The sequence below is a fragment of the Bos javanicus genome, chromosome 23 (genome assembly GCF_032452875.1).
Source record: "Bos javanicus breed banteng chromosome 23, ARS-OSU_banteng_1.0, whole genome shotgun sequence".
Taxonomy (NCBI): domain Eukaryota; kingdom Metazoa; phylum Chordata; class Mammalia; order Artiodactyla; family Bovidae; genus Bos; species Bos javanicus.
Window position 1 is genome coordinate 28,392,680 of NC_083890.1, and position 13,620 is coordinate 28,406,299.

The 13,620-nt window shown below is 49.1% G+C and overlaps 1 protein-coding gene across 2 annotated transcripts in view; it reads left to right on the forward strand.

Moving 5' to 3' along the window:
- The window catches only part of PPP1R10 (protein phosphatase 1 regulatory subunit 10), a 37,822-nt gene extending 25,587 nt beyond the window's left edge, over window positions 1-12,235 (forward strand). For both annotated transcript variants that reach the window (XM_061399203.1, XM_061399202.1), the window contains exons 3-20: window positions 2,525-2,643; window positions 3,519-3,605; window positions 3,755-3,890; window positions 4,307-4,358; window positions 6,376-6,453; window positions 6,602-6,775; window positions 6,954-7,059; window positions 7,156-7,268; window positions 7,748-7,848; window positions 8,104-8,248; window positions 8,325-8,483; window positions 8,592-8,838; window positions 8,987-9,050; window positions 9,154-9,348; window positions 9,485-9,560; window positions 9,764-9,877; window positions 10,042-10,752; window positions 11,009-12,235. In XM_061399203.1, the coding sequence (XP_061255187.1) occupies window positions 2,537-2,643; window positions 3,519-3,605; window positions 3,755-3,890; window positions 4,307-4,358; window positions 6,376-6,453; window positions 6,602-6,775; window positions 6,954-7,059; window positions 7,156-7,268; window positions 7,748-7,848; window positions 8,104-8,248; window positions 8,325-8,483; window positions 8,592-8,838; window positions 8,987-9,050; window positions 9,154-9,348; window positions 9,485-9,560; window positions 9,764-9,877; window positions 10,042-10,752; window positions 11,009-11,118 (2,775 nt within the window). In that variant the 5' untranslated portion in view covers window positions 2,525-2,536 and the 3' untranslated portion in view covers window positions 11,119-12,235. The remainder of the gene's footprint in view (window positions 1-2,524; window positions 2,644-3,518; window positions 3,606-3,754; window positions 3,891-4,306; window positions 4,359-6,375; window positions 6,454-6,601; window positions 6,776-6,953; window positions 7,060-7,155; window positions 7,269-7,747; window positions 7,849-8,103; window positions 8,249-8,324; window positions 8,484-8,591; window positions 8,839-8,986; window positions 9,051-9,153; window positions 9,349-9,484; window positions 9,561-9,763; window positions 9,878-10,041; window positions 10,753-11,008) is intronic.
- Window positions 12,236-13,620: the final 1,385 nt, after the last annotated feature.

Genomic DNA, 13,620 nt, shown 5'->3' on the forward strand with positions numbered 1-13,620 from the left:
CTGCCCCTCCTTTCCTGGTCAGCTCCTTTGCCTTTTTCTGCTGTAGGCCTGTGCCAGAGTTCTAGGCTCTTTCCTTTCCACTTGAGTGCCTTGGACCTTCTTTCTAAATGTATTGATTTCAAAATAAGGCAGTTAGGTTTTAAGCCACTTGGGGTCCTTCTAAGCGAGTGAAAGCTATTCTCCCTGAAGAAAAACCATCATAAGAAAATCCACCTAGATTTTAAAGCCACATGATTGTTTGTGAGATAAGTTTAATTATATTTCCAGAATATAAATAATAGGAAGACTAGTACAAAATGAATGTTTAACATTTCTTCTGCTTTGTTTTCTAGCTTTTCTTGGCTATTTTATTCTTGCTTGTAACGATTGGGAATTAAAAAGTTGTCCCTGGGTCCCATTCCTAGTAGAAGGCACTGGACAGAGTTTCTCCGTGTGCTCACTGGTTTCCCTCGAAAGAAAGTTCTCTGATCTCCCACCCACTTAAGCAATGGAACATTTGAGCTCAGGTGACAGGTTTTTTTATGTCTGTGTGTGAAGGAAGTAGGGCAAATGGGTCTGTTGGCCTAACTGGTGGTGCAAAAGGGACTTTTCCAAGGTGCTGTGTATTCAGCTCTGGCTTTGAATCTGAGGGTCTAGCTATATTTAGGGGGTATTGGTTTGAAATGAAGTTACATAGAAAGCTTTTTGTCAAATGGCATATCATTGGTTACTTAATGATATATATTACTTGGGAGTCACTCTTGCTTTTCCAGGCTCTAGCACATGGGAAATCTGTTTTATGTATTCCTTTGTTGTGTCTATATATTACTTTATAGTGGCTTACTACCTGGGGAAAATTCCTGTATCCCCGTGTCTGTCTCTGTGTGTAAGAGTCACCACTTCAGTGGGTTTGGCCTCTGGACTTCTAATTTATGTGGCATTGGACTTGAATGTTTTTTCCTCTGACCTTAGGTTCTACCTGCCCTTGTGGAGATTGCAGGGCATCAGCAGCAGCACAGTTACCCCAGATGTGCTCACCTTTCTTCGCTCCTTGTGTTCAGCCCACAGGTTCTGGTCTCGGGAACCAAGTCTCTCCTCCACCGCCACCCCCAACCCCTGCCTCTGCCTCTTCTTGGCCTAGGTTGTTAGGACCTGGAAATTTAGCAGTTCATTGACTTTTTTGTTGGGAAGAGTAAAAGGTTGAGATTGTTATGCTTGTTTTTCTCTTTTAGCTTGAGACTAAATATCACTAATTGACGTGATCTTAAAAGAAGCCTGCTTTCTGCAGAAAGCATAGTCATCTTTGTAGAGCGCCACTGTTTCCTGTCTTTGTCTTTGCACTGGGTGCAGGAGGCTGTTTTCACTTTGCCACCTTCCTGCCCAGTGTCTTGTTTCCCAGATGTCGATATTACTAAGGTGCCTGTTCTGCCTCTCAGGAGCCAGTGTTTAGGGGCATTGTGGATAAAAATCCTAATCAGAACCATATATTGATTCTAAATTACCTCTCTTGAACTTGGGTTCTGGCCTAGAAATGGCTTTACCCTTCTCTGTCCCAAAACAGCTGTGTTTAGCTTTTAATTAACTCCTTTTCTAACCTGGTCTAAAGTAGCTACTTAAAATTTAATGGCATTTTTCCATCTTTTGGTTTTATTTGTTCCTTTCTTTTTCCCTTCATGGTATCTAATTTCAGGCCCTACTCAGGGATAGTGGGTGGTGGTTTGATTTAGGTGGGGAGTTAGGAATCAGAGCCTCCTCTTTGCTTTTGAAACCACAAAGTAATCTTGCCCTTAACTTTGAAACAATAAAAACTTGTGCAGTGTTTGTTTAATGAGGGATCTTTTTTTTCAAGGCTTAAAAGGACCTGCTTGATTTTTGTTACCTCCAGTTGTCTGATTTCTGGGAGCCACCTCTAACCCCCCTGGGGGAGAGGATCTGTTTCAAGTTTTATTTCCTTCTCTTTGACCTACAACTTAGAACGATTATCTACTGATGGAAACATACCTTATCCTGCCACCTCTGGCAGTTGACTCTTTGTGAGCTAAGACAAAAAATAATTGACTCACGAAAGACACTTAGCCCAACACCCATGATTGGCCCAGTTCTTCTCAAGCTAGTAGTTTGGGGTGTGTGTGTTTTAAGGTAGATTTTTTAACAACTAAGGAGAAACCATACATAATAAGCAAAAATGCCTTGGAGAGTTGAGTGTTTTGGGAATGTGAACCTTACCTGTTACACATTGTGAAGTTCAGCTGTCCTAGGAAGGATGTCACTTGGAGCAAGAGGACAGGTGCTGCCTCAGTCTTCCAGTCTAATTCTTATCCCTTCAGTCAGTGTTAACACAGTGCTTCACTTGCCAGGGCTGTTTTCTTGGTGGAAACAATGGTCTGTGTTGATTTTTCTTATCTGGGTAATGGTGAATATAGTTGAATGTAGATTGAATAACGAGTCACTGCTAATCTGACAAATGTAGAGATGGAATTTATTAGAGGCAGTTGGAGCTGTTATTGCCACGCATTTATTCTGTGTATTTGTTTTATCCTCTTAGAAAACCTTGATCATGGGTTCGGGTCCCATAGACCCCAAAGAGCTTCTCAAGGGCCTGGATAGTTTCCTTAACCGAGATGGGGAAGTCAAGAGTGTGGATGGGATTTCGAAAATCTTCAGGTGAGTGTGTACCCTTTGAATTTGTTGTGAGTAGAGGATATTGTGTGTTGTAATACGACTAAAGATCAGCCCTGGGTGTTCATTGGAAGGACTGATGCTGAAGCTGATACTTTGGCCACATCATGCGAAGAGTTGACTCACTGGAAAAGACTGATGCTGGGAGGGATTGGGGGCAGGAGGAGAAGGGGATGACAGAGGATGAGATGGCGGGAAGGCATCACCGACTCGATGGACATGAGTTTGAGTGAACTCCAGGAGTTGGTGGAGGCCTGGCGTGCTGTGATTCATGGGGTCACAAAGAGTTGGACGCAACTGAACTGAACTGAATATGATTATCCTTAAGGCAGATAGTGAAGTGTGTTCCTGAGGAGTGGGAGTCAGTGGACTAGGATTCAAATCCAATTATGTTAGAACTGGTGATAGTAAAGTAGGCCCCTGGCCCTAATGGCCTCTGGATATTTGGAGAGCCACAGTCCCAAGCGAAGGAAGGAAGCAGAGGAGCCGGGTGACAGGAGTCTTGGTTTGGTTATGTCTTCTTCAGGAATCCTCACATTTTCCAGAGAAAGCGACTTAGGACTGAGTCAGTCCTGAGAGATGGTAATTGAAGGCAAAGGCTTTCACCTGGAAGCAGCATCAGACATGTCCTATGTGTGAGGGAAGCAGGGACACCCACCTCCCCAGATTGGAGACCTCAGTGCGTCTCCTCCATTGTGTTCCACTCTTCTGGGTGTTTCCACATCTCCCCTAACCCACCCCATCCTTCTGGGGGCCTGTGTGATTCCCTCACCCGGGAGCAGAATCCCAAGTTCTCAGGAATGTCTGGGCACTTGCGGATTAGACACCCTTCATTTCTAACTGCACTTCCTCTTTTACAGCCTGATGAAGGAGGCACGAAAGATGGTGAGTCGGTGCACATACTTGAACATTCTCCTGCAGACCCGTTCACCAGAAGTACTGATCAAGTAAGTGGGGACCTGGGTGACTGGGATGGGGAGATGTAGTTAGAAGTGGGGTGCTGAGGCATGGAATTCTTTGGTCATTGATGGGGGACAAGAAGGGTGGGGTGTACTCCCGAAAGAAGGGCATCACAGATCCTCCTGCCTGTCTGCAGGTTTATTGACGTCGGTGGTTACAAGCTTCTTAACAATTGGCTGACGTATTCGAAGACGACCAACAACATTCCCCTCTTACAGCAAATTCTGCTGACCCTGCAGCACCTGCCCCTCACTGTTGACCATCTCAAGCAGGTACCTTCGGTCTTTAGAATCCTGATTCTTCCTTTTTGGTTTAGCCTAACAGATGAAAACCCCACATCCACTCTGATGTGGCTGCAGTCTTGGACCTGTGAGGTAGAATGGTTAAAAAAAAAGAGGAATTTAGAATCAAGATTTGGTTCAAATCTGTCTCTTTTAATAGGTGTGTGACATGAGGCACTGTGTACATCCAAGCCTCAGTTCTTTCATCTGTAAAATGGGAGTGATTGAATCTACCTAAGTGGGTTGATTTAGAGTAAGAATATGTCTCCCAGGGCTTTATAAGAGAAAGAGTGTGTGCGGTGTTAGTGGCTGTTGAGAGACTGTGAGTGAGTCTGGGGGTGGTGAGCTCTGAGGGGGCAGCTTTTCCTCCTGTCACTTACCGTCCTGTTGCTCCCTTTCTTTGCTAGAACAACACAGCCAAACTGGTGAAGCAGCTGAGCAAGTCGAGTGACGATGAAGGTGAGGGCCTGTCCTTTCCTAACAACGTATGTGCTAGTTTTCCCAGTAAACACCCTGCTGTTAGGGCATGGCAGAATCGCGACTCCTGGGGTATGTCTTAGCTTTGATAGCAAGAGATTCTTTCCTTTTCTAAGACAAAGGGTTTTGGAGCTCCTGGCAAGGGTCATACAGTTCTGGCTTTTCTTTTTTGTATTTTTATTTTATTTATGTATTTATTTTGGTGGTGTTGGGTGTTCGTTACTGTGCAGGGGCTTCTCTAGTTACGTTGAGTAGGGGCTACTCTTCATTGTGGAGCACACGTCCTGGGCGCATGGGCTTCGGTAGCTGTGGCGCACGGACCTAGTTGCTCCACAGCCTGTAGAATCTTCTGGACCTGGGACTGAACCTGTGTTCCCTCCATTGGCAGGCAGATTCTTTATCCACTGTGCCACCAGGGAAGTCCCTGGCTTTTCTTTAGAGAAGAAAAGGATTTACATCCATCCAAGAGTTCACCCCAGATTTTATACCCAAGGTGTAATCCAGGAGCAAAGGATACTAGTTTCCTGCAAGTGAACAGTCTTGCAGCAGAGCTGCTCTCCTGATCAGAATATAGGCCTGCTCTTTGTCTGTGGGCAATGATGTGTTTGGTCCCTTTGGAAAGAGGCTATGGCTTTGGTGTGGTGGGAGCATCCAGGCCTCAGCAGGCCTAGCTGTAGTTCCATTTAGCTGCAGCAGCAAACCCTGGGAACATTTTCCAGGATAAACGATCTTGATTTTGTTGTAACTTACATTGTGTTGCCTAAGTGAAAAATATTCCCTGGCTTTCCATCCTTTTATATAATGAGCACTTCACTATTTTTGTGACATCTCAGAGTAGTTTTGTAGGGTGGTATATAACACAGAAATCCCGTTAAATCATTGCCCATCTTCTGAGTATCTGCTAGGGTGTATTGGTTCTTCTTTCAGCTGGCTTAATTACGCTGCCTTCATTATTCTGTGCTGACTTTAGATACTGAAATTGTACATTCCTTATCAACTGTGTCACTGGACCATAGTATCAGTTGCTCCCAAAAGATGTTGCTGCTGCTACTACTGCTAAGTCGCTTCAGTCATGTCCAACTCTGTGCGACTCCAGAGACAGCAGCCCACCAAGCTTCCCCATCCCTGGGATTCTCCAGGCAAGAACACTGGAGTGGGTTGCCATTTCCTTCTCCAATGCATGAAAGTGAAAAGTGGAAGTGAAGTCTCTCAGTCGTGTCCAACTCTTAGCGACCCCATGGACTGCAGCCTACCAGGCTCCTCTGTCCATGGGATTTTCCAGGCAAGAGAACTGGAGTGGGGTGCCATTGCCATGTTAGGATATTATATTTCTTCATTGGGGATGCATTGGGGTTCACACTGCACTAAGTATAGAAGTTACCGGTTTTGTGACTGTTTTGAAAAGTTGTTTTGATGTTCTACCATAATCTCGTCATTGAATGAGCCCATAATTGGAACGTTGGCCCAGAAAGAGGTCCTGTAGACAGGAGATGTTATTTGCCAAGTACAGAAGGAAAGAAAAGGCAACAAATTTTTCTCCCATGTATTTAGAAATAAATTGTTTTTTATCTTTAAATTCTCTGACCATCTTTTTTCTCTAGATAAACTGTTTCATTCATTCTAAATTGGTCTGGTTTTCAATTTCTTTTTTCACTCTTGCAACATCTAATTGATTTTTTAAAAAGCTGTTGTCACTAGCAGCATTCTAGGAAAAAAAGATTGCCTAGAAAATGCTTTTTAAAGAGGATCTAAATGTGCCTCCTTGAAATTTTGCATTAAGTTTCCCTTTAGGATGAGGTAGACTAATACAGTTTCTTTTTAAATCTAATAGCCCTTCAGATACTTGAACTCTGCCCACCTTTCTCCTGATTTTATTGTAATAAGTGGGTAGGGGAAGAGCATAGGCACGGGTTTATTCTGCCATCTTCTAGTTTTATGACTTGAATCTCCATGCAGTATGTTACATTACTTAGGCATTTCCTCTTTCTCTTACCTGCAGAACTCCGGAAATTGGCCTCAGTCCTTGTCAGCGACTGGATGGCGGTCATCCGCTCCCAGAGCAGTACCCAGCCTGCTGGTAAGCTCTTTGGCCCTTGATCCCTTGGATTTCTTTCTTTCTTTCCCACTGGGTTGTGGCCTTCCATGCCCATAGCCTGCTTTTTATTTCTGACAGTCTTTCTCTTTGTCTAAGTAAAATCCTTTTCTTCTCTGTTTTTCCACAACAGAGAAAGATAAGAAGAAGCGGAAAGAAGAGGGAAAGAGTCGAACCACCCCTCCTGAGCGACCGGTGACTGAGGTGAAGGCTGAGACTCGGGCTGAGGAGGCCCCCGAAAAGAAGAGGGAGAAGCCCAAGTCTCTCCGCACCACAGCGCCCAGTCACGCCAAGTTCCGCTCCACCGGTAAGACTGCCGTCTGGCCTCTGGAGGGTCTGTGGGTAGGCACACAGCCGGGCCTGCAGACTTCTGCCGCAGCTGTAGAAGACGGGACATTAGTGGGTGAGGCGCCACGGGGGTTTATACGGCTAGATGAAGGTTAAGGGGGCAAAGTCCATCTCCAACATCATGTCTTTTCCCTCAGGACTAGAGCTGGAGACCCCGTCTCTGGTGCCCGTGAAGAAGAATGCCAGTGCAGTGGTGGTTTCTGACAAGTACAACCTTAAACCCATCCCCCTCAAGCGTCAGAGGTACGGAGCACATTCTGGGTTCTGAATGGTCGGGGTCTGTGGCCCTGAGGGAGAAGGAAGGGGCAAGTCTGGTGCTGACGTTTCCCTTTCTCACAGTTCTGCAGCTGCCCCAGGAGATGCTGCCCCGCCAGCAGAGAAGAAATACAAACCACTCAACACAACACCCAACGCCACCAAAGAGATCAAAGTGAAGATCATTCCACCACAACGTGAGTCTAAAGTGGGAGGACGTACTTTGAATTGGGAGCCAACTCTTCATGGGAATGAAACGCTTTTCTCCATTTTCATTTGATTTATTGGTGTCTTTTGACGTGGGTACCTCAGAAATTCCCTCCATGGGAATCGTTCAGAGGATGGCTTAGGAGTGATTTGAGAGATGGACTAGGGAGGCTTGCTGCTCAGTGACTGGTTGGGGTGCTCCCAGCTGTCACGTTCGTGGGGGCTGGCTTTGTCACTTACCTGAGCTGTGATTCATATCCAGAGCCATGGCTTACCTGCCTTTAGAAGAAAGAATGACAAGAATTTCTTGGGCAAATCCTCCTACATACGCTTCCTGGTCACCTTGAGCTTATTGTATCCAACATTCAGGCAGCAGAATTTCTATTGACCAATTTTCTGCCCAGACTTTGTAAGAATAGGCTCATAAAGAGGTCTGATGATGCTATGTTATGTTTTTTTTCTTTTGCAGCTATGGAGGGCCTGGGCTTTCTGGATGCACTCAATTCAGCTCCTGTCCCAGGCATCAAAATTAAGAAGAAGAAGAAGGTGCTGTCACCCACAGCTGCCAAGGTACGGGCACTGGGCAGTAGGTGCCAGTGACCAGGTAGAAAAGGTACAGGGAAAAGAAGGGCCCAGCAGCTTGGAGCGCTTGGGGGATGCAAGAGACGTTGTCTCAGACGTAGACTGGTGGCAGCAGCAGAGTGTTGTCAGAGGTGGTCTTCCTTGACAGGAAGTGTCGGGATCCTTCCTAGAACCTGAACTGATTGCCCTGCCTTGACCTTGCCTTTCCTGTGTGCCCAGTGACTTCTTTTTCTTCCACAATAGCCAAGCCCATTTGAAGGAAAAACAAGCACAGAACCAAGCGTGGCCAAACCTTCTTCCCCAGAGCCAGCACCTCCTGAGACTATGGACACAGAACGTCCCGGGACCCCAGTTCCCCCTGTTGAAGTCCCAGAGCTCATGGATACTGGTGAGTTCAGAACCTGGATCAGGTTTGGGGGTTCTTTGAAAGGAAGGGACTGGTCTGAAATCACTTCTGCTTTCAGCCTCTTTGGAGCCAGGAGCTTTGGATGTGAAGCCAGTGGAGAGTCCCAGTGATCCTAGCCAGCTGACCCGGAAAGGCAGGAAGAGGAAAACTGTGACGTGGCCGGAGGAGGGCAAGCTGAGAGAGTATTTCTATTTTGAACTGGATGAAACTGAGCGAGGTGAGCGATCCAGTTTCCTCTGTAGGAGGTGGGGTTGAAGGACTTGGTTGGTAAACGGACTTGGTTGGGCTTACTTTCCCCTCTTGCTTTTCTTCTCCTGGGTGATAGTAAACGTGAATAAGATCAAGGACTTTGGCGAAGCAGCTAAGCGAGAGATACTGTCAGACCGACACGCATTTGAGACTGCCCGGCGTCTGAGCCATGACAACATGGAGGAGAAGGTGCCCTGGGTGTGCCCCCGGCCCCTGGTGCTGCCCTCGCCCCTCGTCACCCCTGGAAGCAACAGCCAGGAGCGGTACATCCAGGCTGAGCGGGAGAAGGGGATCCTTCAGGAGCTCTTCCTGAACAAGGAAAGGTGAGCAGGAGTGGGGTTGCTCCCTGAGGTATTGAGCCCTTGAGGTAATCAGAAGGGGGTGGGGGTTAGGAAGAAAGTGGAGGGCCTGAGTAAATAATTTGACTGTCATTCTTTTACTTTTTTCTATCGCCTGCGGCATTCCTGACAGCCCTCATGAGCCGGATCCTGAGCCCTATGAGCCTATCCCTCCAAAGCTCATCCCCCTAGATGAGGTGAGTATTGCATGCTGATGGAGGTTGTGATTGTTAATGCCTCTTTCATGTGAGACAGTCTCTTCATTCTTTGTTGGTCCCGATTGTCCACTTGTTCTTCCAGGAATGTTCCATGGATGAGACCCCATATGTTGAGACCCTGGAACCTGGGGGAGCCGGTGGGTCACCTGATGGAGCAGGTGGTTCCAAGTTGCCTCCCGTTCTGGCTAATCTTATGGGGAGCATGGGCGCCGGGAAGAGCCCGCAGGGTCCTGGAGGAGGGGGCATCAACGTGCAGGAGATCCTCACCTCCATCATGGTACGAGCCTCTCTCCTGCCCCTCTCCTGCCTCCCTTGCTCTTCACTCCCCTTCTGCTCGCCTCCCCATCTGCTTGCGCCTCAGGGTATTACCCTTCTTCTCTGTTGACCTTGTCCTCAATGTCCTTGCCTTACAGGGTAGCCCCAACAGTCACCCCTCAGAAGAACTGCTGAAGCAAGCAGACTATTCAGACAAGATCAAGCAGATGCTGGGTAATGCTCAGGGCCAGCCCCTGGGCCTGGGCGAGGGGACCGGCAGTGGACTTGGGGGAGCTCGGGTGTTGAGGGGAAGACTGGATAGAGAGTGGCACTATGCCAGGTTGGTGGGAAGGGCTGGCTGGACGTGCCTAAGCGGGAGGACATCATGCCGCTCTTCTCGAATTCTCTTGCTGACTGCTTCACTCCTTATTCAACAGTGCCACATGGACTCTTAGGCCCTGGTCCGATAGCCAATGGTTTCCCACCTGGAGGTCCTGGGGGCCCCAAGGGCATGCAGCACTTCCCCCCTGGACCTGGGGGGCCTATGCCAGGTAGGTGGAGAGCAAGCGGTTAGAAGGGGCTTGTCTGCTGGATTGGGCCTGGTAACAGCGCAGGGTTGACTAGACCTGGGGGTGGTTTAGGTTGGGAGATGGTGGTCCCTAGGTATAATTCAGGTAGCTGACCTTGTCTCTCCCTTTTTTTCCCCTCCTAACAGGTCCCCATGGAGGCCCTGGGGGCCCTGGTGGGCCGGTGGGTCCACGTCTCCTGGGTCCTCCACCCCCGCCCCGGGGGGGTGACCCCTTCTGGGATGGCCCGGGTGACCCTATGCGGGGTGGCCCGATGCGGGGCGGGCCAGGACCTGGCCCTGGGCCATACCATAGAGGCCGTGGTGGCCGAGGAGGAAATGAACCTCCCCCTCCTCCTCCTCCATTCCGGGGGGCCAGAGGAGGTCGCTCTGGAGGCGGACCCCCAAATGGACGAGGGGGCCCTGGTGGGGGCATGGTTGGCGGCGGTGGACATCGTCCCCACGAAGGCCCTGGTGGTGGCATGAACAGTGGCAGCGGACATCGTCCCCATGAAGGCCCTGGCAGTGGCATGGGTGGTGGGCATCGCCCCCACGAAGGCCCTGGTGGTAGCATGGGTGGGGGGCACCGCCCCCACGAAGGCCCCGGCGGTGGTATGGGTGGAGGCAGTGGACATCGCCCCCATGAAGGCCCTGGTGGAGGAATGGGTGCTGGTGGTGGCCATCGGCCCCATGAAGGCCCTGGACACGGGGGACCCCATGGCCACCGGCCTCATGATGTCCCTGGTCACCGAGGCCACGACCACCGAGGGCCACCCCCTCACGAGCACCGTGGCCATGATGGCCCTGGCCATGGAGGAGGGGGCCACCGAGGGCATGATGGCGGCCACAGCCACGGAGGAGGTGAGTTTGCTCCCTGTCCCCCACATACAGCTCTTGGTGTCCCGTACAAGTTTCTGGGAGGCCTCACTACTGGGGGTATGTCAAGCAGGACATGAGGTCACCTCAGTCCCAGTTCCCAGCATCCCCTTTTGCCTTTCTCCCAGGCCCCCAAGACTAGGTCTCTGAAAGACGGCGCTCAGGATGCCTTGGACTGGGGGGGTGAGTGGCACTGGCCTCTGAGCCTTCCTGTCTAACGACCCCATCCTCATCCCCACAGACATGTCGAACCGCCCCGTGTGTCGGCATTTCATGATGAAGGGCAACTGCCGCTACGAGAACAACTGTGCCTTCTACCACCCGGGCGTCAACGGGCCGCCCCTGCCCTAGGCCCCCGCCCGCCCCGCCCTGTGGACTGCAGCCTTGCTCCTTCCACTCTCTTATGGCTTCTGTGAGGCCCATTTCCCCTTCCCCCAGCTGATGAGGAGCCGGCCCCTCAGTGCCCACACGCCTGGGTTCTGGGGGTTTTCTGATCACTGGTGCGCATCAATGTACATATTTTCCTCCAGTCTGGGGAGGAGAGAGACTGGACACATTCTGTACCCTGGACTGCTGAAGAGGAGACCCAGTTGGCTTCACTCTTTGAGGAGTTTTGCCCTGTATCCCAAGCCCCTTTCCAGTATTGCCCTTCACGCCTGAGAACCTAGAGCTGGTTATCCTGGAGAACACCTCTGCTCTCCTGCTGTGGGTCTTCGACATGCACAAGGAACTCTGACGTGGGATCAGCTGCACTTATGAAATCCTCCCAGCCACGTTCATTTCCCCATGGGTGGGGATGTAAAGGGGTACCGTGTACCCCACTGCACTGAGAGGGCTCAATCAGGCTGGATTTGAGTTCTGGAACACATCGTCCCCACCCCTCCCCGAACACAGGCTTTTTACATTGAGTCCTTTCTCAAGTGAGACTTTTGCAACCTTCGAGGACACTCAAGTTTTGCGCCTTGAGTGTGCTAGGTTCAGTGATGGCAGATCACACCTGCAGCCCGTGAAAGTTGTAGCTGGCAGAGGTGAGGCCATGGTGGTGGTCCACCCTTGCCTACAGCTCTTTCTGGAAACTGTAAAACAGTGAGACCAGCTTTTCATCAACTGAAGCCTGGCATGCTGGGCCTGACAGTCACACTACATGCACTGCCTCTGGGAGTGAGCGTGCTCCTGGTCCCCACCTGGAACCTCGTAGGTGTGAGGCCTCCAGCTCCCTTGCCCTGTCAGCCACCTCTGAATCCCCACCAGGTGCCTTCCTGGGTGGATTCGATAAGATGACCTGCCCTCTCCCAGTCCTCTCCTTCACCCGTCTCAGCATCAGTTGTTTTCTATGAAAACAGTGGATTGGTTAGGTTTTGTGCAGGGTCTTGGGTTAGAGCCACAATGGATTTGAGGATGAGTATTTTCTTTTTCTTTTGGTTTTGTATATTTTGTACATTAATAATAAACAGTGGAAAGAGAAGTATTTAACCTCCGGTGTGTTTGGACTCTGTTAGAAACCATTATTAGCTGTGGTCAAAGGTTCATCAGTACCTCTGGAGTGGTTTTCAGTCCTTTGTTTTTGGTAAGTGAAACACGGGTGAAGGAGTGCTTTGACTATAAATACCACACAGGGTACAGGGTAGGTGGCGTGCAGTTCAGCGTTGGGGAGGGCAGAGCTCACAGATCACCCACTGCGGGAGGTACAGGCATGTTGAGTCTAGTTGATTCTAAGAGCCCTGTGACTAGCTTAGGGGAGGGATAAAAGTGAAGAAGGAAAAATCCAAGAGCAGTTCCTAGGGAGGGAAGGAAGGAAAAACAGGTGGATTCTTGCAAGACGAGCAGCTCCAGTGGAAAAATTTTAGAGTGTAGACAGCTTACTCCCGCAGCTCTGCAGTGTAGAGGGAAACAGGCCTGCTGCTAGGTGTAGACTGAGTTATTTTTAGATCTTAAGGCTAGGTATTGAGGGCGTAACTGATGGAGTAAGATTCCCAGGGATGGTAATTCCCTGGTGGTCCAGTGGTTAGGATTCAGTAGTTTGACTGCTGAGACCTGGGTTTGATCTCTGGTTGGGGAACTAAGATCGTGCAAGCTGCGCTGTGCTGCCAAGAAGAAAAAAAGTATATTAAAAAAAAAACAAAAACACTCCTAGGGAGACAGGAGGCATGAGGAGGATTAACTTTAAATAGGAAGTTCTGCTATTCTATATTAGATTACATTTTGCAGGGAGAGGGAAAAGGAGGGTGGGGATTTGGGGCTATAGGTTGAGAACAGTGGTTTCCAACCTTTCAGCATCATTGGAATTGGGAATGGGGTTCAGCAAATTTTCTGATTCAGTATGTCTGGGATGAATTCCAAGATTCTACAGTTCTAACATATTCCCAAGTGTTGCTGATTGCTGATCTGGAAAACACTAAAAGGACACAGCCCTAGAACACAAGTTTCTTGGCTGTTGTTTCCAGGATTGGCCACAAGAGGACAGCAATTCCCTAAACGTGACACGTGCCACCTGCACTGGCTTATTTTATCCTTTTGCCCCTTCTTGGGAGAGTGTTCAGTCATCCTATTGCTCTGTGCACTGGGAGAGGACCTGAGAAGACATAATACAAGGGCCACGCTAAGAAATAACTAAGTACACAGCTCAAGTGAAAAAAAGTTTAAAATTCTTGTGCTTCTGGTTCCATCGACTGCCTGCTTCTCCCCTTCTTCCATCTCCTGCAACAGGCCACAAAAACCTTTTAAGAGAACTCCTTTTTTTCTATTTTAAAACTAAATTCAGCTATTTTTCTTGCAAATTCTCCATGAAAATCCAAAATAACCTGTCACTTGAGAGTTTCCTTTTTTAAGGCAGGGAGAGAGCTTGAGCATCTG